The 25,605-nt window shown below is 37.9% G+C and overlaps 2 protein-coding genes across 4 annotated transcripts in view; one reads left to right on the top strand and one right to left on the bottom strand.

Annotated features, from left to right (window-relative positions):
• The window catches only part of ETFBKMT (electron transfer flavoprotein subunit beta lysine methyltransferase), a 29,514-nt gene extending 24,390 nt beyond the window's left edge, over positions 1-5,124 (top strand). For both annotated transcript variants that reach the window (XM_043967292.1, XM_043967293.1), the window contains one exon: positions 3,797-5,124. In XM_043967292.1, the coding sequence (XP_043823227.1) occupies positions 3,797-4,140 (344 nt within the window). In that variant the 3' untranslated portion in view covers positions 4,141-5,124. The remainder of the gene's footprint in view (positions 1-3,796) is intronic.
• Positions 5,125-9,017: 3,893 nt separating this feature from the next.
• AMN1 (antagonist of mitotic exit network 1 homolog) overlaps positions 9,018-25,605 on the bottom strand; it is an 83,125-nt gene continuing 66,537 nt past the window's right edge. For both annotated transcript variants that reach the window (XM_043968880.1, XM_043968881.1), the window contains exon 7: positions 9,018-11,169. In XM_043968880.1, the coding sequence (XP_043824815.1) occupies positions 11,096-11,169 (74 nt within the window). In that variant the 3' untranslated portion in view covers positions 9,018-11,095. The remainder of the gene's footprint in view (positions 11,170-25,605) is intronic.

Genomic DNA, 25,605 nt, shown 5'->3' with positions numbered 1-25,605 from the left:
ATGACATTGCAACATTGTACTAATATCAGGTTTTTTTTTTCAATGTATCAGTTTTTAATTAATTTTTCCCCCTTTTCCTCTTTTTTCCTTAAAAGATTTTTTTGAGGGCAGCTAGGTGGTGCAGTGGATAGAGCACTGTCCCTGGATTCAGGAGAACCTGAGTTCAAATCCAACCTCAGATACTTGACACTTACTAGTTGTGTGACCTTGGGCAAGTCACTTAACCCTCATTGCCCTGCCCCCCCCAAAAAGATTTTCTTTGTCATTAGATATTGCTTTATGGGAGAAGGATAAAGGGGGGGGGAATGTAAAAATAAAGATATCAGTCAAAAGCTAATTGTTAAAAAGGTTTGCCACTTTCTGTTTGTTACTTATTCTATCTCTTGCTTCTTTTCTTGTAAATTTCATGTAGTCTTTGTGGAAAATCAATTTTTTTAAATCTCTGAAGTTGCCGTGAAGTTATTCTCTTCTGTGGGGTTGAAATTTTCAGATATTAGGATCTATAATAATTATGATAGTCAGTGTCTCCTTTTTAATCAGCTCTCCAGCCTCAGTTGCTGAATTGAAGCTTTTTGCCCCAGCCAAACTCTATTCCCCTGCTGTAATTGTGAGTTGGATGGTTGACCCTACTTGGTTTTGAACTGAGTCACTTGGGTTCCTTTGCTAACATCTAACTCCAGGGGTTATACCCCCTTGAATCTTTGTGTTTTAGAGTGCTAGATCTTCATGGATGTATGGCATTTCAGACTAAAGTTGTGGGTATGTTGGAGCCTCTGGGTTCGGGGGATCCCGGTATGGCAGCTACCCATCCTTACCCATCAGTCACTTTGAAGGTTCTACTGTGGGTTTCTAGCTACTGTGGGATTTTCTTAGGGGATCCCTTTACTCTTGATGATTCAATTCATAGAGCCTTGTAGGTAACAAGTGCCTCTAATCCATATCTGGTCATGCTGAGAGGCTGCCATATTGTTTCATTGAGCTAGTACTGGATTTGCTCTTGTTCTCCATTATTATTATTGCCCAGAGGCTTCTGGGTAGACTTTTGTGTAGTTCTGGAGTGGGAAAAGTTACTTGTATTTTTCATTTGCTTTCTTGATCATTTTTCAGTTTTATGCCATTTTTAGTTTTTTGCTGAAGTAGGTATATGGGAACTGTAAATGGAGCTATCTTGTCTGGGAGTGTTTGGCATTTGCCCAACCAGAGTGCCCACAGGCTTCAGGCTATCTTCCTGTGCAATCCTGGATAGGATAAGAACTTACTGGTGTTTCTTATTATTCTTTTAAAAATCATTGCTTCATTTAGTACCCTTTTAAATCTTTCTTATGGCATTTCTGAGGGAATCAAAGCTTAGCTCAAACTATACCATCTTTGCCAGAAGTCAGGAAATCACTTCTTCCTCTTTTTCCTCTTTTTCCATATTCCTTACTCTATTTTCTTTCTTCTGAAGATTAGGGCAAAGGGATAGAGGTGGGTGGAAGTGGCTAGAGAATAATTGATTTTCTTCTCTAAAAGCTCTCTCTCGATTGGAAATGAAGGGAATGCCCCATCAATTAGGGAATGGCTAAACAAGCTGTGGTATATGATGATTACAAGCAGGATGATTTCAGAAAGGCCTAGAAAGACTTGTATGAACTGAGGTATAGTGAAGTGAGCAGAACCAAGAGAACATTGTGCATAGAAACAGCAATATAACTACTCTCAACAATACAATGATCCAAGACAATCCCAAAGGACTATTGATGAAACATACTATCCATCTCCAAAGAAAGAACTGATATTGAAGGAACACAGACTGAAGCATGCTATTTTTCTTTTCAGTTTCCCAAGTTTTATTAAAATCCTGTGATGACCACAGGGAGAGCATCCAGAGGTGTCTCCTGAAGAATGTTATTTTTCATTTTCTTTCATTTTTTTCTTTTATTCAAGTTTTCTTATACAAAATGACTGATATGTAATGTTTTACATAATTGTACATATATAACCCATATCTAATTGCTTTCTGCCTCAGAGAGGCAGGGAGGGAAGGAGAGTTAAAAAAATGGAACCCAAAACTAGAAATAAAAATGTTTATTACTTAAAAATAAATAAAAAAGTAAAATACTTTTTAAAAAAAAAAGGTATCTCTTACAGTCTTCTTTTCCTTGTCAGGAAGGCTTTACTCTCTTTAATTGAAATTTTTTAGGAAATCAAATAAATGTGATTAAATAGCCCCTATAATGCCCAAGCATCCCATTAAATATTAAAAATCTGCTTAGTTTGAGTTGAATTATCCACATTTCTGCATTCTCTTTCAGCTTTGGTTTCTTATTAATAATCAAAAACACTTCTAGTAAAAATGGCAAAATATGCAAAATAAAGGAATAGAAACCTCCAGGTACTTCCAGAACCCACGAAGAGGGGGAAACAATAGTCTGACAAGTACTGCCTGGAATTTCCAACCTTGAGTTTTCAATTTATTTTTTTGTTTTGTTTTGTTGTTGTTGTTTTTTTGGTGAGGCAATTGGGGTTAAGTAACTTGCCCAGGGTCACACAACTAGTAAGTGTTAAGTGTCTGAGGTCGGATTTGAACTCAGGTCCTCCTGAATCCAGGGCCAGTGCTCTATCCACTGCACCACCTAGCTGTCCCTCAATTTACTTTTCAAAGGGATGCACACACACACACACATGCACGCATGCACTGAAATGTTACCTTCATATATTCTACTTCTCTGTCAGCAATTTATGAATCATGTTTTGAAAATAGGTAACTTTTTTTTTTTGGAGGAGCAACAAGAGTCTTAAGTGACTTATTTGCCCAAGGTCACACAGCTAGTAAGTGTCAAGTGTCTGAGGCTGGATTTGAACTCAGGTCCTCCTGAATCCAGGGCTGGTGCCTTATCCACTGTACCACCTAGCTGCCCCCAAAATAGGTAACTTTTAATATCTGTACACTAGTAGGTACAAAAAAAAATATGAAACTGTTGAAATTTTTCTTGGGTGACCCCAGTCTCTGGTTTTACTTTTTTTCCTTTTCCTCATGTATAAGCTCAGGCCTCCTCTGTGCTACAGAAATGTCTAGAACCTGGAAATTCAGAATCCACATTGACTCTTCTTCTATTCCCCATGTCATCTCTTACCACCCCTCTTCTCATTTCACATACACTGAGACATATGTCTCATACATCACAGTGATCATAGTTTGTTGTTCACACAGAAGGGTTTTTGCTAACAATTTAATAAAATCATAGGAAAGTCTACAAGGGTATATGGCTTACTAATTACATAGAGATTTAGCTTTGTTAAATATAGAAATACCCCTGAAGAGGGAAGTTAACCATATATATTGGCATTATTCTAATTTTTTTTTTGGTGGGGCAGTGAGGGTTAAGTGACTTGCCCAGGGTCACACAGCTAGTAAGTGTCACATGTCTGAGGTTGGATTTGAACTAAGGTCCTCCTGAATCCAGGGCCAGTGCTTTATCCACTGCGCCACCTAGCTGCCCCTAAGGATATGATTTTTTTTAATATATATTAGCATTATTACTGAGCAAAGTATGAAATATTTTCATTTAAGCAATGAGTATTTATTTTCTTCACCATTATAAATATGCCAGAAGAAGGATCTGTTAGCAACCTCTGGACCTTTTTTTACCTATAAACACTATTTGGAACCAAAAGGTTCCAAAATTAAATTATGTTTCACAATTTAAGTAGGTTGTCTGAATGTTCAAATGACTCAGGTACTACTAAGTAGAATAATGTGATAAAGAATTTAAATTGTATAGTACTTATCAATTCATTGGCTATTTTTTCTTAGTTGCAGGAGTGGCTATTTTGTTGAACTGCAAATTAAATAAACTGGATCCTCTTCCCATTTTAACTAAAAACATCTTGGACTCAAAACTGGATAAGTGGGAACTCATTGTTCTAGGAGATATGTTTTATGATGAAGACCTTTCAGATAGACTTCTTCACTGGTTGAGGAAAAGCATTCGGAGTCATGGAACAAAAGTGCTGATTGGTGATCCTGGGAGAACACAATTCTGTGGACACAGCATTCAGAATCACTTACAGAAGGTAGTAACATATTCACTTCCAGAGCTCACTAAGGAGGAAAACAATGGTCTGACAACAAGCACTGTCTGGAATTTACAACTCTGAGTTCCCCATTTACTTTCTAAAGGGATACACACACACTCATATGCATTGAATGTTGCCTTCATATACACTACTTCTCTGTCAGTGAGCAATTTATGAATTATATTTTGAAAAAAGGCAACTTTAAAGGTCTGTGAGCATTGTTTTTCTTTTTTGATATACTTGGATTTCCATTCATGGCAGTTATATAATTGTTATGTTTAATGATAATATTTTGAAATTAAAAATTATACTCATATATTTGAGTTTTCAGAGCTTTTAAAAATAATTTTATTTGTATTTTTCATTTTTATATTATCTACATTTTCCAGTATGTTTCCTCTTATCCCCTCCCAGGGGAAAAAACCACACAACTAGCTCTCCTTTAGCTCCATACCCTTGTAGAATTCTTTCCTCTCTTTTCATAACTCTCTAGAGTCTGGTTTCTGACCTTATCATTCAACTGAAGCTTCTAATGGCTTTTTCTCAATCTTCATCCTTTCTAACAAGAAGTCTGCTTCCTGCAGCCTTTGACACAAGAAGAGGGTGATTAATAGTGTCAAAGACTGCAGGAAGTTTATTTGGTGATTTCATCTCTATGCTGATGACTCTTAAATCTTTTTATCCAGTCCCAACCTCTCTGTGGCCTCCAGTCTCATATTTCCAACTGCATGCTAAAAATGAACTGGATGTCTTGTAGACCAAGGCTTCTTAAACTTTTTCCACTTGGGACCCCTTTTAGCCTGAGAAATTTTTATATGACCCCAGGTATGTAGGTATATAAAATAGGTATACATAACCTTTGTTGCCAAATTTTTTGCTACCTCCCACATTCAGTTATGCGACCTCCTATGGGGGTCACAAGCCACAGTTTTAAGAAGTTAGGCTGTGGGGGGCAGCTAGGTGGTGCAGTGGGTAAAGCACTGGCTCTGGATTCAGGAGGACCTGAGTTCAAATCTGGCCTCAGACATTTGACATTTACTAGCTGTGTGACCCTGGGAGAGTCACTTAACACCCCGTTGCCCTGCAAAAAAAAAAAAAAAAGAAGTTAGGCTGTAATATCTGATTGCTCACCTCCCCAAGGAGAGGGGAGGGGAGGAGGGATAAAATTTGGAACTTAAAACTATAAATAAAAATGTTTATTATAAAAAAAAGTTGGGCTATGGACATCTTAAATTCAATGTGTCCAAAACTGAACTCATTATCTTTCCTGTTAGGTTGAAATGAACCCATGTAAGCAAATCCCTTTTGAAGACGGATAGGATGAAAGAAGATGGATAATAGAATAAATATCATGGGGAAGGGAATAGGATGGAAGGGAAACAGTTAACAATAGTAATCATGAAAAAGAGAAAAGGGGGGAAATTGTACAAAAAAATATTGATAGCAACTCTTTATGGTGGCTAAGAATTGAGAATCAAGGGAATGTCCATCAATTGAGGAATGACAGAAGAAACTGTGGTACATGATTGTAGTGGAATGGTATTGTGCTACAGGAAATGACAAACAGGATGATCCCAGAAAAACCTGGAAAGATTCATGAACTGATGTACAGTGAAGTGAGCAGAGCTGGGAGGACATTGTGCATAGTGACAGCAGTATTGTTCAATGAGCAATTGTGATTGACTTAACTACTCTCAGCAATACAATGATCCAAGACAATCCCAAGGGACTAATGATGAAGCTTACTATCCACCCCCATAGAAAGAACTGATAAAAAGAGCACTTGTGGATTGTACATATATAACCTGGTTGCTGTCTTATGGAGTGGGGAGGAAAGGGAGGGTGAAAAATTTGGAACTCTAAATCTTATGAAAATGAATGTTGAAAACTACCCTTACATGTAACTGGAAAAAATAAAATAAATGTTGCAAAAGAAATGAACCCATGTAAGACAATCCTTAAAGTAATAGAGTTTATTGAAAAGAGAAAAATAGCTTCCAGAGCATATGCATATAGGTAGTCTGCTATTGAGACTACAAAAGGATATAGACTTCTCATACCATATACAAAAATATGGGTACATGATTTAGACATATTATAATAAATAAATTAGTAGAACATGAAAAAAAACATCTATGGAAAGGAGAACAGTTTATGACCAAACAAGAAATAGAAGTTCATGGTGGGAAAATGGATAATTTTGATTATAAAACCTGAAAACTTTTTGCACAAATAAAACCATTGTAGCTAAAATTAAAAGAAAAGCAGGAAACAAAAAAAATCATTGCAGCAAGTTTCTCTAGTAAAGGTCTTGCTTCTCAAATATATATGGAACTGAGTCAAATTTCTAAGAATAAGAGCCATTCCTCAATTGATAAATGGTCAAGGGATATGAACAGGCAGTTTTCAGAGGAAGAAATTAAAGCTATCAATAGTCATATTAAAAAGTGCTTTAAATCACTAATAAAAGGAGAACTGCAAGTTAAAACAATTCTGAGGTACTACTTCACACCCATCAGATTGGCTAAGAAGACAGAAAAAGGAAATGACAAAAGCTAGAAGGGATGTAGAAATATAAGCATACTAATACACTGTTGGAGGAGCAATTTGGAACTATGCCCCCAAAAGTTATTAACCACCAATATTGTCTGTACCTCAAAGAGATAAGATGAAAAGCATCTATATGCTTTAAAAAACAAACAACCCCCACAACATTTATAGCAGCTCTTTTTGTGGTGGCAAAGAATTGAAAATTGAGGTGATGCCCATCAATTGAGGAGTGGTTAAAGAAGTCATGATATATTACTGAGAAATGAGGAAGGGGAATGGTTTTAAAATGATCTGGGAAATTGAGGGGTTGCTTATCAATTGGGGAATGGCTGAACAAGTTGTGGTATATGAATGTAATGGAATTCTATTGTGCTATAAGAAACGATGAGCAGGAGTTCAGGGAAACCTGGAAGAACTTGCATGAACTGATGATGAGTGAGATGAGCAGAACCAGAAGAACATTATACACAGTATCATCAACATTATGTGTTGATCAACTGTGATAGACTAGATTCTTCTCACCAATACAACGGTACAAGAAAGTTCCAAAGGACTCATGATGGAAAAGGCTCTCCAAATCCAGAAAAAAGAAAAAGGAACTGTGGAATATGGATGCTGATTGGACCATACTATTTCTTTTGTTTTTGGTGCTGTTGTTTTTCTTTTTTGAGGTTTTTCCTTTTTGCTCTGATTCTTCTCTTATAACATGACTAATGCAGAAATATGTTTAATGTTATACACACACACACACACACACATATAAAACCTATATCAGATTACCTGCTGTCTAGGGGCGGGGGGAGGGAGGGGGAAACATTTTAAATTGGAAATCTTATGTAAACAAATGTTGAAAACTATCTCTACCTGTAACTGGAAAATAATAAAATACTTTTATTTTAAAAAAATAAAATGATCCGGGGAGACTTTTGTATGAACTGATACAAAATGAAGTGAGAACCAGAACAATTTAAACATTAAACAGCAATATTATAAAGATTATCAAATGTGAAAGATTTAGTAACTGATCAATTCAATGACCCATCAAAATTCCAAAGGACTCATGCTGTCCACCTCCAGATAGAGAATTCATGGATTCAGAGTGCAGTTTGAAGCATATTTTTTTCTATTTCAATTTCTTTTTTTATCTTTCAGAATATGGCTAATGTGGAACTTTGTTTTCCAGGATTTCATATTTGTAATGGATTTTATATTTCTTGCTTTATGGGGTGGGGAAAGGTTGGGGGGAGGAGGGAACTCTGGGATGGAAAATCAAATGAAAAATGAATTTCGAAAAAAAGAAAGATGAGAGAAAAACCACAGTAGTAATTTCTATAGTTATCTAAAAATAATTCAAATATAATCCAACTATTTCTCCGAACTTATTTCAGTACAACTATTTTTCAGCACTTTAGTCCCATTATATTTTATTAGTAAGTTTATTATGACCTAGGTGCATTGATAATGTTGGCATAACTTTGGCAGAGCAATCTGTTTAGGTTTGGTTCCAGTATGTGCACCTGTTCTTGGCAAGAGTAATTATAGAAAACTAAAACCATGTTATGTTACGATTTAAACTCCCTAAGATAGTGTTGTTACAATTTAACCCTTACCTATTCCTTATATTCCCCCCACCCTGAACCCTTTCCTCTTCTTAATTTCCCTATTACTGTTGAGGAAACTACCATCCTCAGTTATCCAGACTGGAGTGTCCTTACCTCTTCACTCTCTTTCATCTCCTCCCCACCACTTAATCTGTTACCAAGTCTTGTTGATTTTATCTTTATAACATATGTCCCCCTTTTCACCTGACACATCCTCCACCTTGGTGCAGACCTTTATCATTTCATGCCTGGACCACTGCAGTAGCCTTCTCATCAGTCTTTCTTCTTCAAGACTCTATTCTAGTTCATTCTCCACTCAGCTATCAAATTGATCTTCCTAAAGGGAAAGCTAGACCATATATCAACCCCGCTTCAAAATCTGTTATTTCCTTATCCCCTCTAGGATAAAATATAAAACTCTTTGTTTAGTTTTTGAAGCCCTTCTTTTACTCTTCCTGTTCTAACACTCTACCTCTCGACTCTGGGTATTTTTTCTGGTTGTCCTCCATACCTAGAATGCTTTCCCTCCTCATCTGTCTCCTGACTTTGTTAAAGACTCAGCTAAAAATACCTCTTCCACATAGCTTCCACCCTAACTATATAATTCTGTCAATAAAGTACAAAACATTTTTAATGAATGAAATGATCATTAACTGTCCTGGAAAACTAGATTACAAAGCAGTAGAACTCAGACAACTTCAGGGGAAAAAATTATAAAATAAACCCCAAATGTCCTGTGTATGAATGATTTTAAATGCTTAGAAGTGGTTATGCAAATTACCTAACAATAAAATGCAGGCTTTGCTGTATATTTGACATTAAATTTTATTGTATTTAGCTTTCAGAACAATGTCAAACTCAGGGAAAACAAAACCCTACCCATTTTAAACATTTGTACAAAGACATTGTTTTTATAATGATCACATATGCACAATGTCAACTAATAGGATTTATAAAGTAACCAATAGTGAATATATAAAGTAACCAGAAATAATGCTGAATATAAATTCCTTCCACCCAAACATGTATAACAACTTTGTACTATATACTGCCACTCTCTCCACTCAAGCTCCCCCTCCCTCCTGACACACAATCTTTTAGAACATATTTTATGCTTAAGTGAAACAGGAAAGATCTCGATATATTACAGAAATTTGATGTTTAAAGAATTCCATAATGCCTCCTTCTTAATGAAAAATGTTTATTTAAACATACACTCATAAAGAGTCCCACTTTCAGGTCATTAGGATAAATTAGTAGTTCATGATGTCCTTTCAGTATGTGAATAACTGAAGAAAAGGTCTGTGATCACATTTTATCTAGATACTTCAATTTAAAGAGACATAAGGTTTATGTTTTATTAATTGGAAACAACAGATTTTCAGTATATAACCATATAATGACATTTCTTATTTATAGCTGAATGTTATTTGTTAGTGGTAAGACTCCTTTTTTTCTGGAAAAAAAAGGTCCATTTCTGAATGTGAGGTGGCCAAAACCAAATTCCTAAGTAACAGGAAATGACCCCTCAAACTTTTAAGTTTTAGTTCTGTAGTTCAAACAGTGAATTCAGTTCACCTTTCTCAGTAGCTTAGCTTTTAGTGACTTTACTTCTGATCTATATTAATGAAGTTAAAAAACAAAATAGGTAAAAGATAACTTGTCATCAAGAGCCATAATTCTAGAAACTTGAATTGTGGCATTGATAATACTGAAAAACAAGTCTAATCTAAAATTCAAATTTCCTCCTAAATCATGGCGTCTTTTAGTTTTTCTTTTCCTTCCTAGGTGGCTGTTTTTGGTAAACTAGGTTTAGGAGTCAAAATAGCAGTTCATTTGTTGAGTAGTGCTCCTGTAGGATTAAGTAGGCCAGAAATGGAACGTCAATCTCCATTGTCCCTGCTTCTTTTCCTCTGAGATTAGTTTTGTTGAAGGACTACCTTCCTGTATTCTGGTGGTTGTTTCCACTGCAACAAATAGCGACATCAGTTTATTTTCTGAGTTACGCTTACAGATCTTCTCTAGCTTAATCTTTCCCAAATACAGGCCTAAAATATCTTCCCCAAAGTAGGAGATAAAACAATTAAGGTATTCTCTTCTTTCCAGAAGAGTAAACATGAAGCAGATCAGAAATCTTTGAGGCATTACTTCATTGTCTATCTTATTTCAAGAATCCCCATTTTTTAAACATCTTCATCAGTTCTAATAAAATGAACAAATATTTGAGGAAGAAAGACAAGAAAGATTGAATAAATCAAGTCATAGAATAGGGATAGAACCAAAAATTATATCATACTTCACTGCTGAATTACCATTTGATGTCATGAATGAGATAGTTATTACTAAAATGTTTGTTTCCTGTTTGGCTGAAGAACCAATTCAAAAGTACATTTTTAGGGCTTATGATCAGATTTGCTATTTGGCAAGTGGATCCTTACCATTAGAAAGCTGGGAATTAGGAAAGATTAATTAAATTAGTTTAATTTATTATCCTAGTGGTCATTCATCAATTACTTAGGTAAGAAAGAGAAGAAACAGGGAAAATTTGTCATCTTAAATCTATACATATTTCACATGGGGTTTTATTGTGTAAAAAAAATACAAAATCCTAAAGAATGAGAAAAGTCATAGTCACAACAGTAATATTTTTAAAATAATGATTTCCTAAAGAAAAACAAATGGCAACAGCATTGTTTGCATTTTGGAGGAGTTTAGTTTTACCATCAAAACCAAATTTTAGCATATCTGTAGGTATAACTAGTCATTTTGAGACTGACAGTTAAAAAAAGACAATAAATCAATATGGCATGCTTAAATAAAAATGGAAAGTCAATCTCCACAGTAATTTCCAGGGAAAATGTCAGTCGCAGTAGTTTTAATAAACATCAATAAACGGTCCATGTCACTTGTTTGATTTTGTTTGGGCCCACTAACCGCTCCAAGACTTCTCGGGAATGATCTATAAAAGAAAATCACAACAAATAACTCAGTAGATGAAGATACATATAGAAAGTACAGAGGCTATTTCATAGCAGTGATCTGATATTCTTCTTTGGCATGGTCATTTTTATATAGTCTTTTTAAATAAATAAAAAAATCAAAGATAAAACCAAAACAACTGCTAAACATTAAATAGTAATGATATTTTTTCTAATTTTATCTTTTTTATTCATAATGATAAACAGAACCAGAATTCTGCAGAATTTAACTGAAGTCAAATGAGAAACATAAGTCTAAGTTCTATTTTTTTTTTCAAATAAAGTAACTCTGACTAGTTAGGGCATTGTACAAATGAAAGCAGTGGTTTTTGGTCCATGTAACTTACCTCTGTTACAGAGCCACAAAATATGTGTCTAATCCTGCCCAGTTGTCTCATAAATGTTGTTGTTATTTGTCCTTTGTTCTCAAAGAGGGCCATGGTATCAGGGTGATGTCATGACTTGTGGTGAATTGGATATAAGTGAGGGAGGGCTGTGCAAAGTCACCAACCTCACTTTCTCCTCCAGAGCCAACTGGGTTCAGTGGCAAGATATATATCAGGATGACTTGAGATGGCCCTGGATGTTTAAGGTAATTAAGGTTAAGTGACTTGCCCAGGGTCACACAGCTAGAAAGTATCTGAGGTGACATTTGAACTCAGGTCCTTCCAACTTCAGGGCCAGTGCTGTATCATGTAGCTGTACCACCCAGCTATCCCCATAAATGTTGTAGGATGCAAGTGGAAACAAGTAAGAAAAAGTGACACTTGGAAAAATTCAGAACTGTCCTATACTTAACCATTCATACAGAACAGCAAAATATTGTAACAAACTCAATTAAAATTAAAAAGCCAAGTCTCTTTTTCATATTCAGAGCAATGAAGTACTGCTAGAAACTGCACAAGTTCACATGACTTGTTAAATTTAATTGTCCACTGAAATATTTTGCATGAAGGAAGAAAAAAGAAAAGTGTATTCTTATATGTCATATAGTCCATTGATGACATTATCCTTGTCTGAGATCATCTGTATCTTTTGGCTATTGAACTTAATTTTGCATCAGGTTGAAAATAGGTAAGCAATTTACTTTCAGCTAATTAACCTTTGACATCTAAATCAAAACACCAAGGATATGAAAAGTCACCACTGAAATTTGCCAGACGTGAATTATCTCTATATTACTATTGTATTAAAGGAATGTCCTTCTCTGAGGCCTCATCATAGTGTGGAGGTGGCCCTTGATTTTAGAAAACCATGGTAATGGAAAGTGTATATTCTGGCAGGTTCCATCAAACTGGAAAGGTTTAGGGTATGGTATATATTTGTGTGTCAAACAAGGACTTAGACAAAATGGAAAGGTCCAACACTAGACTAATTATCTCCCATATTGATGTACTCCCCTCCTCCCCTATAACTCATATAGTTCCTCCTTTTTCTCAAGACATAGCTGAAGTACTGTCTTCTTTATGAAGCCTTTCTTGATCCTCCCAGATTTTAGTACCTTCCCTCTCAAATTACTGTGCCTTTAACTCTTTTGTATGTATTTGTATTTATATACTTTACATTGAATATTATGTACTTTTTATCTTCCTTATGAGTTGGGATTTTTTTTATTCTTTGTACTTTCTACTCCAGTGTCTAAAATAGTACCTGGCACATAGTAGGCACTTAATGACTATTTATTGGTTGTTTGATTTGGCTTATATCGACTCACTGTTGACTCATATTAAGCTTTTAGTCAACTAACATCCCCAGATCTTTTTCACATAGTTTGTTGTATAATCATTCCTCCAATACTCTTCACTTAAGTTTATTTTTTGTAACCACATATAAAGCTTTACATTTATCTCTATCAAATATCACATTATTGGCCTCAGCTCAATGTTCTAAACAGTCATGACCTTTTTGGATATTAAATATGACATCCAGCATATTAACTATCTCCTCTAGCTTGGTATATGTTGAAAATATGATAAGCATTTTACCTATGTTTTTACCCAAGTCACCAAAAAAAAAAAATTAAACAGCACAGGGCCAAGCACAGATCCTTGCAACCTTCCACTGCAGTGCTTCTTCCAAAGTGATGATGAGCCACTAATAACTTCTCTTTGTACCCAGTCATTCAAACAGTTCTGGAACCACTAATAATATTATCATTTGGTCCATAACTCTCCATTTTTCCCATATAGATGCTATGGAATACTTTATCAAAGGCTCCGCTAAAATCTAGGTAAACTGTACTATAGTGTTCCCTTATTAATTTAGTAGCCATGACTTGATTCTTCTTAGCAATACAATGGTCCAAGATAGTTCCAAAGGACTCATGATGGAAAATGCTCTCCAAATCCAGAAAAAAAAAGAACTGTTGAATCTGGATGCAGATTGAACCATACTATTTCTATTGCTTTTGTTGTGTTTTTTCTTTTTTGAGATTTTTCCTTTTTGCTCTGATTCTTCTCTCATAACATGACTAATGTAGAAATATGTTTAATGTGATTGTAAACATATAACCTATATCAGATTTCTTGCTGTCTTGGGGAGAGGGGAGGGAGGGAGAAAAATTTGAAACTAGAAATCTTATAAAAACAAATGTTGAAAACTCTCTAAATGTAACTGGAAAATAATAATAATAATACATATATATATATATATATATGGAAACTCCAAAAAAAAAAAAAGAATAAAGAAATGGGTTTGTTTGTTTGAAAAAAAAATTAGTAGCCATGTCAAAAAAGAAAAGATGGTTAGTCTGGTATGACTGTTCTTGATGAGAGATGCCTCTCTACTCTTTGATGAGCAGAGGCAAACTTTAACATAAAATTCAAAGTTAAGAAATAGGCTGGAAAAAGAAGAACTTAACTACTTATTGGTTGACTAATATATAGGACAAAATAGATCACAAAATATGACAGTGATGTTCTTGTTAGTGTATAGGTGGCTGAAATAATGCAATTTTGACTGCAAGATGAGATATCTACCTGGAGTCCAGAAAGAAAAAGATTTCAGGTGTGACAAAAGGAGAATTAAAAAAACAAAAACAACTTAGCTTTGGATTGTGCTAGACAGACTAAATTAATGAGAAAGGATAGTCTACCTAAAAGGATAAAACAGGTAAAACTTGGAAGATCCTTTAAGTCTAGTACAGAGAATTTAGTATTGTGTATCTTTTGTTGTAGTGATGCTGCATATAGTTTATATCCTGATTTTGTCCAACTCTGGAAAAATGATATGTACATCAGAATACAGCTAATTTTATGTTATACTTGAGAGGACACTATGAGACAGGGATACTACTCAAGAAGTGAAAGAGAAAAGGTCATGAATCCTAGTGGCACTGCTTTTGAATTAGAGATCATCCCTAAATCCCTGGGTACTTGGCAACAGCAAATTATTCAAGAAAACAGCCATTTTTATTGTACCAAAACTATCCTTGGATAATTTAATAATTATAATGCCATCCATTTCCATTATACAAAATGAAATGACAATGAATACTTATAGTGGAACCCAAGGAAAAGCAATAATATCAATCAATCAACCTGATATGTTCCAAGCACTGTGCTAGTCTCTGGGGATACAAATACAAAAAAAGGAAACAATCTCTCCTATTAAGGACCTTACATTCTAAGAGAATGTGTCTAAAAAGACTTAGAATAAATACAAAATAAATAAGGAAGGGAGGGCACTAGGAAAGGAAGACTTCTTTGGAAGGTGGTGCTTGAATTGCATTTTGAAGATATGCATGAGGTATTGCCAGTGCAAAGGCATGGTGATGGGAAATGAAGAGTCATCTATGGAACAGAAGAAATGCCAGTTTGCCTAAACTGTAGAATGTTAATGTATAATTAGGCTAAAAATATAGGTTCAGGGTATGTTTTAAAAACTAAACAGAAGAGTTTATATTTGAATACAGAGTTTATTGAGTGAAATGCTAAAATCTATGCTTAAAGAAAAGCATTTTGGTAGCTGTGTAGAAGATGAATTAGAGTGGAGAAGTTCAGAGAAAGAGACCATTAAGAGGCCATTGCAGTAATCTTGGTAAAAGATGATAAAAGCCTTAACTAAGGTGGTGGCTATGTGAATAGAGACAAAGGGTAAGAAGTAAAAGATGCTGTAGGGCAGTGAGGTGGCACAGTTGATAGAATGCTGGGCCTGAAGTCAGAAGACCTTACTTTAAATCTAGGCACTCTTATCTGTGACCCTGGGCAAGTCACAACTTCTACTTGGCTCATTTCACATTTTCTAAAATGTAAAATGGAGATAATAGTATCTATCTCCCAGGGTTCTTGTGAGGACCTAATAAGATAACATTTCTAAAGTACTTAGATGCTAGCTATTATTATTATAAATTATAACATTTGGCAAATGAGTGGATATGTATCACTGAGGTTAACAATTTGTCAGATGCCTTTGACAGAAATAGGGAAATTTGAAGAGATGTTTGTGGGAGGGCATATTAAGTTCTGTTTTGAATGTGGTGAGTTTAAGTTATCTCTTTGAAATCTATTCTGAATTGTCCAATATGCAGTCGGTGGTATGGGACTGAAATTCAGGGGAGAAGCTGGGGCTGTATATATATAAAATTTTGAGTCATCTCAATAAAGATTAAATTTAAAGACTGGGAGAAAAAAGAAAGGGCCCAAGATAGAACTCTGGTGAACACGCACAGGTAGGGAATATGAAATGGATATATAGCAAAGTTTAAGGAGGTAGAGGGAAAATGGATAAAAAACAGTATTAAAAAACCCAGAGGGGAGGGTTGTCAACAGTATCAAACTCAAAAGAAAAATCAAGGATGAGGACAGAGAAAAGATGATATATTTATTTGTTCAATGTAACCTCTATCCGGGAGAATAAAGGATCAAGAACATGGTCTTAGCTAAAGATATACATATCTGCACACATATATACATGGACACATATATAAACATATACATATATTGCTCTACATGCTAGAGACTATATTGAACATATATATATGTATTTACATAATAAAAATATAATATTCTTAGCTCTCCTTCATAGAGGTTATATTGAACAGTTTTATTGTTTATGGTATAGCTATGTATATTAGATATATGAATATATGTGACATATACACACACATATGTGACAGTATTTTTCAGTATGGGGGTTGTATCCCTTCTTTGTTTTCCTTGCTAGGGATTATTTCTGATGAACATTTATATTGTTAATACTTCTCCACATTAAGGCTTAGGCAACAAAGTACTAATTTTTTTCTGCTCCTAATGTTGAATCTGTTTCTTCAGTGTTTATATTTGTTATTTATCCTTTCAATCACTTCATTTTGGGGAAATACTTTAATAACAAAATTAACAATCAATCACCAAACATTTATTAAGTGGCACTGTGCTAAGATTATATCAATTCCTGCAGAAAAACAGGTTGGTTTTTTTCCCCAAAATACAAGATACATATCTATTTAGAAGGTAGAAAAGGTCTGAAGCCCAGAGACTAAAACTGTGATTTCATTGGTATAAGGAACTCCTACATGAAGAAAATCCTTTTACCAAATGCAGTTCAGCACTTTTTTTTTTTTACTATTTAAAGAGAATTATATAGAACAGAGATGTCAAACACATGGCTCATAACATTCCCAGAGTGAAGTCCAAAAAGATTTCAATGTAATTGGGAAATATTTAACAAAATAAATAAAATATAATAAAACAGATAATATATTTTAAAATGGTTGATATTCTGCCTGTGGGGATCCTTATTTATGGTTTAGTGACTCCCATTTCTATTTGATTTTGACACCACTGATCTAGAGCACCAAGAGGTTAATTGATTTGCCCAGGGTCACATAAACAGTATGCATCAGAGGGACTTGAACCCAGGTCCCCTTGGTTATAAGGATAACTCTTTATTCTTTTATCTCACAGTCTAGATAGCTAGATGAAAGAGAGAAAGAGAAGAAACACATATACACACCTATATGCTTAGTAGATTGGTAGATTAACACACATATTAAAGTTGTATTGATTTAAAAAAATTTTTAGATTATGACTCCATCACCTCATAACAAAGATAAAAACAAATAAACAAAACAACCTATACAGTAACCTTGACAGCATATGCAACATTCTATATCCAGAATCCCTCACAAAAAGGAAAGTGTGTTTCATCATCTATCCTGTGATCAATATTAGTCATCACCATATGCTGATTTTCTGTTGTTTTTATTTATACAGTTATAGAATGTAAGCTTCAATCAATGATGAAGCATTTATTAAGCCAACTGTGCTATCTGATTAGGTGCTGGGGATACAAATACAAAACTCAGATAGCCTCTGACCAAAAGGAGCTTATGTTCTACTAGGAATATAACATTCTCAGATAAGTAAATATAGAATAATATACAAAATAAATATGTAGTAATTCTGAGGGGTGTTAAGAACTGGCTGATCAGGAGAGGCTTTTTGAAGGAAGAGATATTTAAGCTGAGGTATAAAGGGGATTGGGGGTTTTGAGAAATAGAGGGAAGGCAAGAAAGTATTTTTGGTATGGAGGCAAAAGATAGAATGCCATATAACAGAGGACAAATAGGACAGTTTCGCTAGAATATAGAGGAAAATCACATTTAGTTTGCCTAAAAAAAAAAAAAAAGACAAGCTAGATTGTAAAGGGTTTTAAATACCAAACAGAGGAGGGTATATTGTTGTTCAGTCATTTTTAATTATGTACAACTCTTTGTGACTCCATTTGGGCTTTTGTTGGCAAAGATAAAGTAGTTTGCCATTTTCTTCTCCAGCTCATTTTATAGATGAGAAAACTGAGGCAAACGTGGTGAAGTGACTTGCCCAGGGTCTCACAGCTTGTTAAGTGTCTGAGGCTAGCTTTTGAGAGGGATATAGGGATATGACCCTCCACTGAGATGGAAAGTGCCCCCCACTTCAGCCTAGTGATCTGATCTCAAGGTCTTAAAGCCCCTTAAAGCCCCCTATTTCTCTCTCTCTCTGTTTTTTCTCTAGAGAGAGGCAATAACGGGAAGCTACTATCCCCCTTTCTAAATATAGGCATATCAACTTAAAAATTGCTTCATAGGGTCTGCACTGAGACATTATGTAGACATGATAAATTGTTGCTGAAACAGGAAATTTTGCAAAACAACCTATGGCTGAACCCCTGAGGTTGGGGCACTCTGACCCAGGAGAGAGATTTATTGCTGAACATATAGTATTAACCTAATTACCACATTTTGCTTAAAATAGATGTCTGTAAAGAGTATAAAAACTGCTTGGTTTCCTAATCTCGGGGTGTGTCACACCTCCTGGTTGTCCCAGTGAGTGTGGTACACCTTTCTTTGGAAAGAAATAAAATCAGTTCTTTGGCCTCCTTTCTCCTCGAGTCTCGATTACAGGGGTCGGTGGGTGTACTTCCCATCCCACTCAACTGGTGCCGTGACACAGATCCCTCACCCCCTCCGGTGGTCGGGGAGCTCGGGAGAAAAGGGGGGCCCCTGCCTTCCTTTTAAGGCAGCCTTTTCGTTCCTGACCCTCCGGTGGCCTGTGGAGTTGGCGGCTGAGATCCGAGGTACAGAGACTGGGGAACAAGAACGCCAAAGCAGCAACAGGTCAGGTAAGAATTGATTTTGGGAATTGGTATGAGGGACACGTAAGTCTCATGCACGGAGCCAGGTTGGAGGTGATCCTGGTTGGCCGAAAATGTCCCAGAAGGGGAAATTGACTTTGGGCGGCGGGACCGGATGAAGAGATTCTTGAGTGAATGTGTGTGTATGTGAGGGAAGGAAGTTGAGTCTAGGGTCCAAACTCATACGGCTTCTGGTTGGAATCCTGCCGGGGGTGCTATACCCGGAAGACCTATTGCTAAGAGTGGGACCCCACTAAGGACTCTGCCTTCCAGAGTGAATCAGTCATTCCCCTCTGATGAGGGAGAAGTGAGCTGAGAGTGGTACCAGAGGAGTAAGCAGTTCTCAATGTTGATTGCGTAAGCAATGACTTGGACCTGAAACTCTGGGAAGCAACTGAGGTCTGTTCGGTGCTCCCGACCAAAGCCCCTTCCCTGACACGTAAGGGAAGAACCTCCAGGAAAAGTGTCAGGTCTGGATCAGGTGAGGGGGCAGCTTCTGACCCAATGTGTGGAGCTCAGAACAAAGGCTGCTACCCCAAGATACTGGCAAGAGAGATAGGACAGGCTAAATCCAAATCTAAGACCCAATTACTGGTGGTACCCCAGGATACCCCTCTTGGTAACAAACTGAATAACTGGGATGACCTAGAGGGACCAGAATTTGATAAAGATGATAAGGTACTGTTGTCAGGTCTGGGCAGGACAAGCTATTCAGGGACCCACTGTCACCTGGCCAAAGTTCGGATCTGAGGAATTATGGGTGTGTCAGGCATTAAATATCTATGTAAATGGGAAAAAGGATTGTAGCCGGGAAGAAAGTCTTTATGCAGCTTTATGGCTGCCCAGAGGGATTAAGGTTATGATAGTTAAAGAGGGGGGCTTAGGGGGAGAAACCGAAATAAAAGTCCATAGAGAAACTGACAAGGAAGGGGAGGGTGTTCCGTCAGAAGAATGGGACCCTCTTTCTTTCCTCCCTCCCCCTTATGTGCTCCCTCCCTCTGCCCCGACAAGAAAAGATACCCCTGAGAAGCACCCTGAGGAGGTTCCAGGGGAAATATATCCCGAAATTCCAGGGAAGGGCAGCAAGGAGGTTAAGCAATTGATACAAGACCAGTTAAATCTTCCCTTTAAGTCAAACCATTCCAGGGTCTATCCCCTTTGGGAGGTTCCTCTGGGGGAGGGGCAGATCGGTTATGTAAATGCCCCATTGAGCAGCTCTAAGATCAGAGCTTTTAAAAAGGATATGAAAAACCTGTTAGAAGATCCCACGGGTCTGGCAGAACAGCTAGACCAGTTTCTGGGCCCCAATATATATACTTGGTCTGAGTTAATGTCCGTTCTTACACACCTCTTTTCCCCAGAAGAGAGAGGCCAGATTAGGAGGTCAGCAATGTGAATTTGGGAGAATGCTCATCCCCCAGAGCCCAGGGGAGGAATACCTGGAGACCAAAAATTCCCCCTCCAGGATCCAGGGTGGGACCATAATAATGAAGATCATTTACAACGTATGAGAGATCTGAGAGATATGGTTGTTCAGGGAATCAAGGTAGCAGTTCCCAGGAATCAGAATTTGAGTAAAGTTAGTGCTACTAAACAGAAGAAAGGGGAATCTCCATCAGATTTCCTTGAAAGACTGAAGGAACTGATGAGAAAATATGGAGGCATAGATGACAATTCCCCCACCTATGAGCACTTACTTAAGAGTTGGTTTGTGGCAAATTCATGGCCAGATATCTCTAAGAAATTACAAAAAGATGGGACTTGGGCTGAAAAGGGACTTCCCGAGTTACTCCAGACTGCACAACAGGTGTTTGTGCGCAGGGAAGATGAGGTCGAAAAGGCCTCCAGGAATCAGATCAAATTGATGGCCCAGATGACTGAGATGCAGGAGAAAATGGTCAGGGCCCAGGAAGAACAGAACAAGATCTCAAGGGTCCTGGTGCAAAGGGAAAGACAATGGAAAGGGGGAAAGCTAGGATCTAGGACAGAAAGAACACTAAAAATGAAGAAGAAAAGAGAGGAATCCCGACCCCCCTTAGTATGCTATGAGTGTCAGCAGGAAGGGCATATGAAAAGGGACTGCTCCCGCCTGAGGGAGGAGGCAAAGGTCTACTCCTTAATCAAGCTAGAAGACTAGGGGGGACAGGGGCTCACGAATCCCCACCCAGAGCCCTTGTTATCTATGGTGGTGGGGGATCCCAGGGACCAATATACCTTTTTGGTTGACTATGGGGCTGGTCATTCCTTTCTCACAAACCTGCTGAGGGGAGGGAAACTTTCAAGACAAAAATGAACAATCTCAGGAGTAAAAGGGGAAAGATTTGTGGTCCCTTTCTCTGAACCTTTGAAAATTGGACAGTTTGAGCATTCTTTCCTAATGGTTCCTGAGGCTGGTGTTAACCTCTTGGGTGGGGATTTGATAACTAAATTAGGGGTGAATATCAGGATTCAGGGAGATCAAATACTGACAATCCTTCTGGAAGAAAGGATTTTTCTTCTAAGAAAAGAGGAGGAGAAAATTAGGGGGGATGTTTGGGTGGGGCCATGGAACTGGGAAAGAATGCTTATAGAACCAGTAAAAATACAACTCAGAGAGCCCCGACAGGTGGCTCGGGTCCAACTCTATAAGTTTAGAAGGTAGAAAAGGTCTGAAGCCCAGTTCAAGGACTGGTTGAGGATGGGCTCCTAGAGCCTTGCCGATCCCCTTATAACACTCCTATACAGACTGGTATAGGACTTAAGAGAAGTAAATAAGATTGTTCTACCCTCTCATCCCGTGGTGCCAGACCCTTATACCATCATGAGTAAGATCCCCTCGGGTGACAAGTTTTTTTCAGTAATCGACTTAAAAGATGCTTTTTGGGCAGTTCCTCTCCACCCTGACAGCAGAGACAGTTTTGCTTTTGAGTGGGAGGACCCTGAAACTGGAAGGAAGCAACAATTTCGGTGGTGTGTCCTCCCACAGGGATATACGGAAGCCCCCAATCTTTTTGGACAAGTTCTGGTACAGTTGTTGGAAAACTATCCCAAGCCCAGGGGAGTCACTCTCCTCCAGTATGTAGATGACTTGTTACTGAGTGGACCGAATAGAAAGGACCTGGCAAATGCCTCCATCCAGCTACTGAACTTTTTGGGCTCCCAAGGATTGAGAGTGTCCAAAAAGAAGTTACAGTTTGCTGAGCCAACTGTCAAGTACTTAGGTCACCTTCTCAGCCAAGGGAAGAAAGAGCTAGACCCGTCCAGAATTCAGGGAATATTACAGCTTAGCCCTCCCTTGACTAAGACAGAATTGAGAAAATTCCTAGGACTGATCGGGTATTGTAGACTATGGATTTTGAACTATTCTCAGTTAACTAAACCCTTTGGACGAGGCACCCAGCCTCGAGTGGACTGCGGAGGGCCAGGAGGCCTGGGAAACTCTAAGAAAAAGCCTTTATTCCCCACCAGCTCTGGCCCTCCCATCATTAGAAAAGCCATTTCATCTGTTTGTTAATGTGGAGTCAGGGACAGTCTTAGGTGTGTTGGCACAAGTGTGGGGAGGACAAAGGAGACTGGTAGCCTTCTTATCTAAACTATTGGATCCAGTTGCTAGAGGCTGGCCAAATTGTGTACAAGGCATGGCAACAACTGCACTGTTGGTGGGGGAGGCCCAGAAACTGACTTTAGGGGAATAGTGAGCACCCCACACCAGGTTCGAACCATCCTACAACAGAAGGCAGGCCGATGGGTGATTGATTCCTGCATTTTAAAATATGAGACCATCTTATTAGAGAAGGATGATCTTGTCCTGTCCTTAGACCATAACATTAACCCTGCCCTGTTCCTCACTACTCCCGCCTCTACCCAAACTCAAGAACTCTCTCACATGTGTCTAGAACTCATAGATTATCAAACTAAGGCAAGAGAGGATTTGCATGAGAATCCCCTTAACACTGGATTCAAACTTTTTATTGGGGGCAGCTAGGTGGCGCAGTGCATAGAGCACCGGCCCTGGAGTCAGGAGTACCTGAAGTCAAATCCGGCTTTGGACACTTAACACTTACTAGCTGTGTGACCCTGGGCAAGTCACTCAACCCCAATTGCCTCACTAAAAAAACCAAAAACCAAAACCAAAAACCAAAAAACACCTTTTTATTGATGGCTCTTCTCGAGTGGTTCAAGGTACTCGAAGGAACTCATATGCCATCATAGATGGAGACAAACGGGCAATCCTGGAAAAAAGGTCGACTCCCAGGAAACTGGTCAGCTCAGACCTGCAAACTTTTCGCTCTAAAACAAGCCCTTTCTTTGGTGGGAAAAGGAACAGGGACTATATATACTGACTCTAAGCATGCTTGGGGTGTAGCCCACATTTTTGGGAAGATCTGGGAAGAAAGGGGAATGATAACCAGCAGAGGAGGAACTGTGACTCATCCTGAGTTGTTGGAACAGATCTTGCAGACTTTGTTGCTACCTGAGGAACTAGCAATAGTACATGTTCCAGGGCACCAGAGAGGGAGTTCATTTGAAGCACAGGGAAATTGGCTCGCTGATGAGGTAGCAAAGGAAGCCAGGTTGGAAGAACAAATTCTGAATGAATTTGAAAGACTGCTTCCCCTGATTCCCACTATGCCCCTGGTACAGCCTAAATTGACCCGGAAAGAGGAAGAAGCCGCAAAACAATTAGGTGCCACTCCAAATCAAGAAGGAAGGTGGATGTTACCAGATGGCTGGGAGGTAATATCAAAGGGAATGGCCAGGGAAATTATAAAGTTTCCACCAAGGAAGTCACTGGGGGGTACAGAATTTATGTGACTTGATTCTCTGCAAGTACGTTTGCCCTGGACTGTATACTTTGGCCCTGCAAATGGTGGAAGGGTGTTTGGTATGCAAAAAGGTAAATAAGTAGGCCCTCAGGAGTTCTCCAGTAGAAGGGAGGGCACCAGGCTACAGACCCTTTCAGAGCATCCAGGTTGATTTCACTGAGTTGCCCCCCATAGCTGGGCTGAAATATCTTTTGGTCATAGTTGACCACCTCACATCCTGGGTGGAGGCATACCCACTCAGAAAGGCTACAGCTGCTGGGGTGGTTAAAATCTTACTGGAAAATATAATTCCCAGATATGGACTAGTAGAAAGAATTGACTCTGATAACGGAACCTATTTCACAGCCCATGTTTTACAGGAGTTGACTAGAGTTTTAGCCATGCAATGGGATTTTCATACCCCCTGGCATCCACAATCCTTGGGAAAAGTGGAATGGATGAATCTAGAGATCAAGAAACAACTCACTAAATTGGGAATAGAGACTGGGCTCCCTTGGACCAAGTGTTTGCCTCTAGCTTTGCTGAGAATCTGCACCAAGCCCCGGCGGGACATTGGACTATCACCCTTTGAGCTGCTCTTCAGACATCCCTACCCAGCTGTTCCAGAGGACAACTCCAAACCTACAGATTGGAGCTCCAGGGATAAGTTTATCAGAGAATATGTAGGCTCCTTACAATCGATACCCCCTTCAAAGTTTGGACCATTTCACTTTATTTGTGTAACCAGTATATCTAGCACAATTCTAGCATGTAGCAGGTTCATGATAAATTCTTATGATTTTCCCCTGTTTTTGGTTAATTATTCTGTATCGATTCACGTGACCTCCCTTGGTTCTCTGAATTCCCCACACTCAGCATTTCTCACGGCACAGAAAAATTTAATTACCTTCTTGTTTTACAGCTTGTTCTTCCCTTCCCTAACTGATAGACACTCACTTGGTTCCCACGTTTTTGCTACCACAAAAAAATGCTGTTATGAAAAATTTGGAATATACAGAGCCTTTTTCCCCCATCTTTGACTTCACGAGGGGTATGTGCCCAGTAATGGGATCACTGAACTTCCGTTTTGTGACATTTCCTGAAAGTCTGATTACCTTTAAAGTGAAGGTTGCATTACCCAAGTGAGTAAGCATTCAATAAAACAGGAGGAGGGAATGGTTGGAAGAGCTAACACTGATCTTGAGTTTTGCTTTATCAACTGCCTTCTGCCATAATGTTGTGTTTCAGGTACTATGTCTGTAAATGAATCATAATATATTCAACAAATTCAACAAAATTTTTTAAACACACACTATGTATTTGACTCTGTGTTAGATACTCAAGCAAACAAAAATGTACGCATACAATGCAATCCCTGCTTTCTAGTTTATAGTCTAATGGGAGGATATAATCTATATGAAAGAAAATATAACACAAAGTATAATGTGATAGGGCTAAGGAGATATATAGAAAAAACACTCTAAGACAATTTGAAGAGGGAGAGATTACTTTCATCTGAGGGCCATATGTGCCCCTAGTAAATAGGCTTTCTCCAGGGGAGACCACAATTTCCAATCTGATGGGAGCAAGAGAAGATCTATGGCTAAGCGCTTATTCTTTCCCTTGCCTATCTTCAAGAGGTATCAGGCTAGAATTATATCTCTTCCGTAAATATTGATAGTATAAGTATAAAAAAGTCTGGTTCAGGAGGAAAGTTCCTGTTCCCTGTCAATGGAGAGGGTAGCCCTTAGCCAACATGCACAAGCTTACTACCAAATGTTAGTTACACCAAAGACTATTACATTAGTATCACAAATAGTAAAGATAAAGTAAACCCATTTGCCTAAGCAAAACAGTAAACAGGAGTAGGGAAAGGTATACAGGTCAGACTAGACCAAAAGATACACAAGAGTAAATGAGCTTTTTAGCTGAAAACAAGAGGAGGAGATCTGAATTCAAAGCAGGAAGGAAAGAATATTCTCACCCGGAGTCCCTCCATTCAAGCAGGTCCAGAGACATGAT

This window comes from Dromiciops gliroides, chromosome 5, assembly GCF_019393635.1.
Source record: "Dromiciops gliroides isolate mDroGli1 chromosome 5, mDroGli1.pri, whole genome shotgun sequence".
NCBI classification, from domain to species: Eukaryota; Metazoa; Chordata; class Mammalia; order Microbiotheria; family Microbiotheriidae; genus Dromiciops; species Dromiciops gliroides.
The sequence above is the reverse complement of the archived record's forward strand: the minus strand, read 5'-3'. Positions and strand labels throughout refer to the sequence as shown.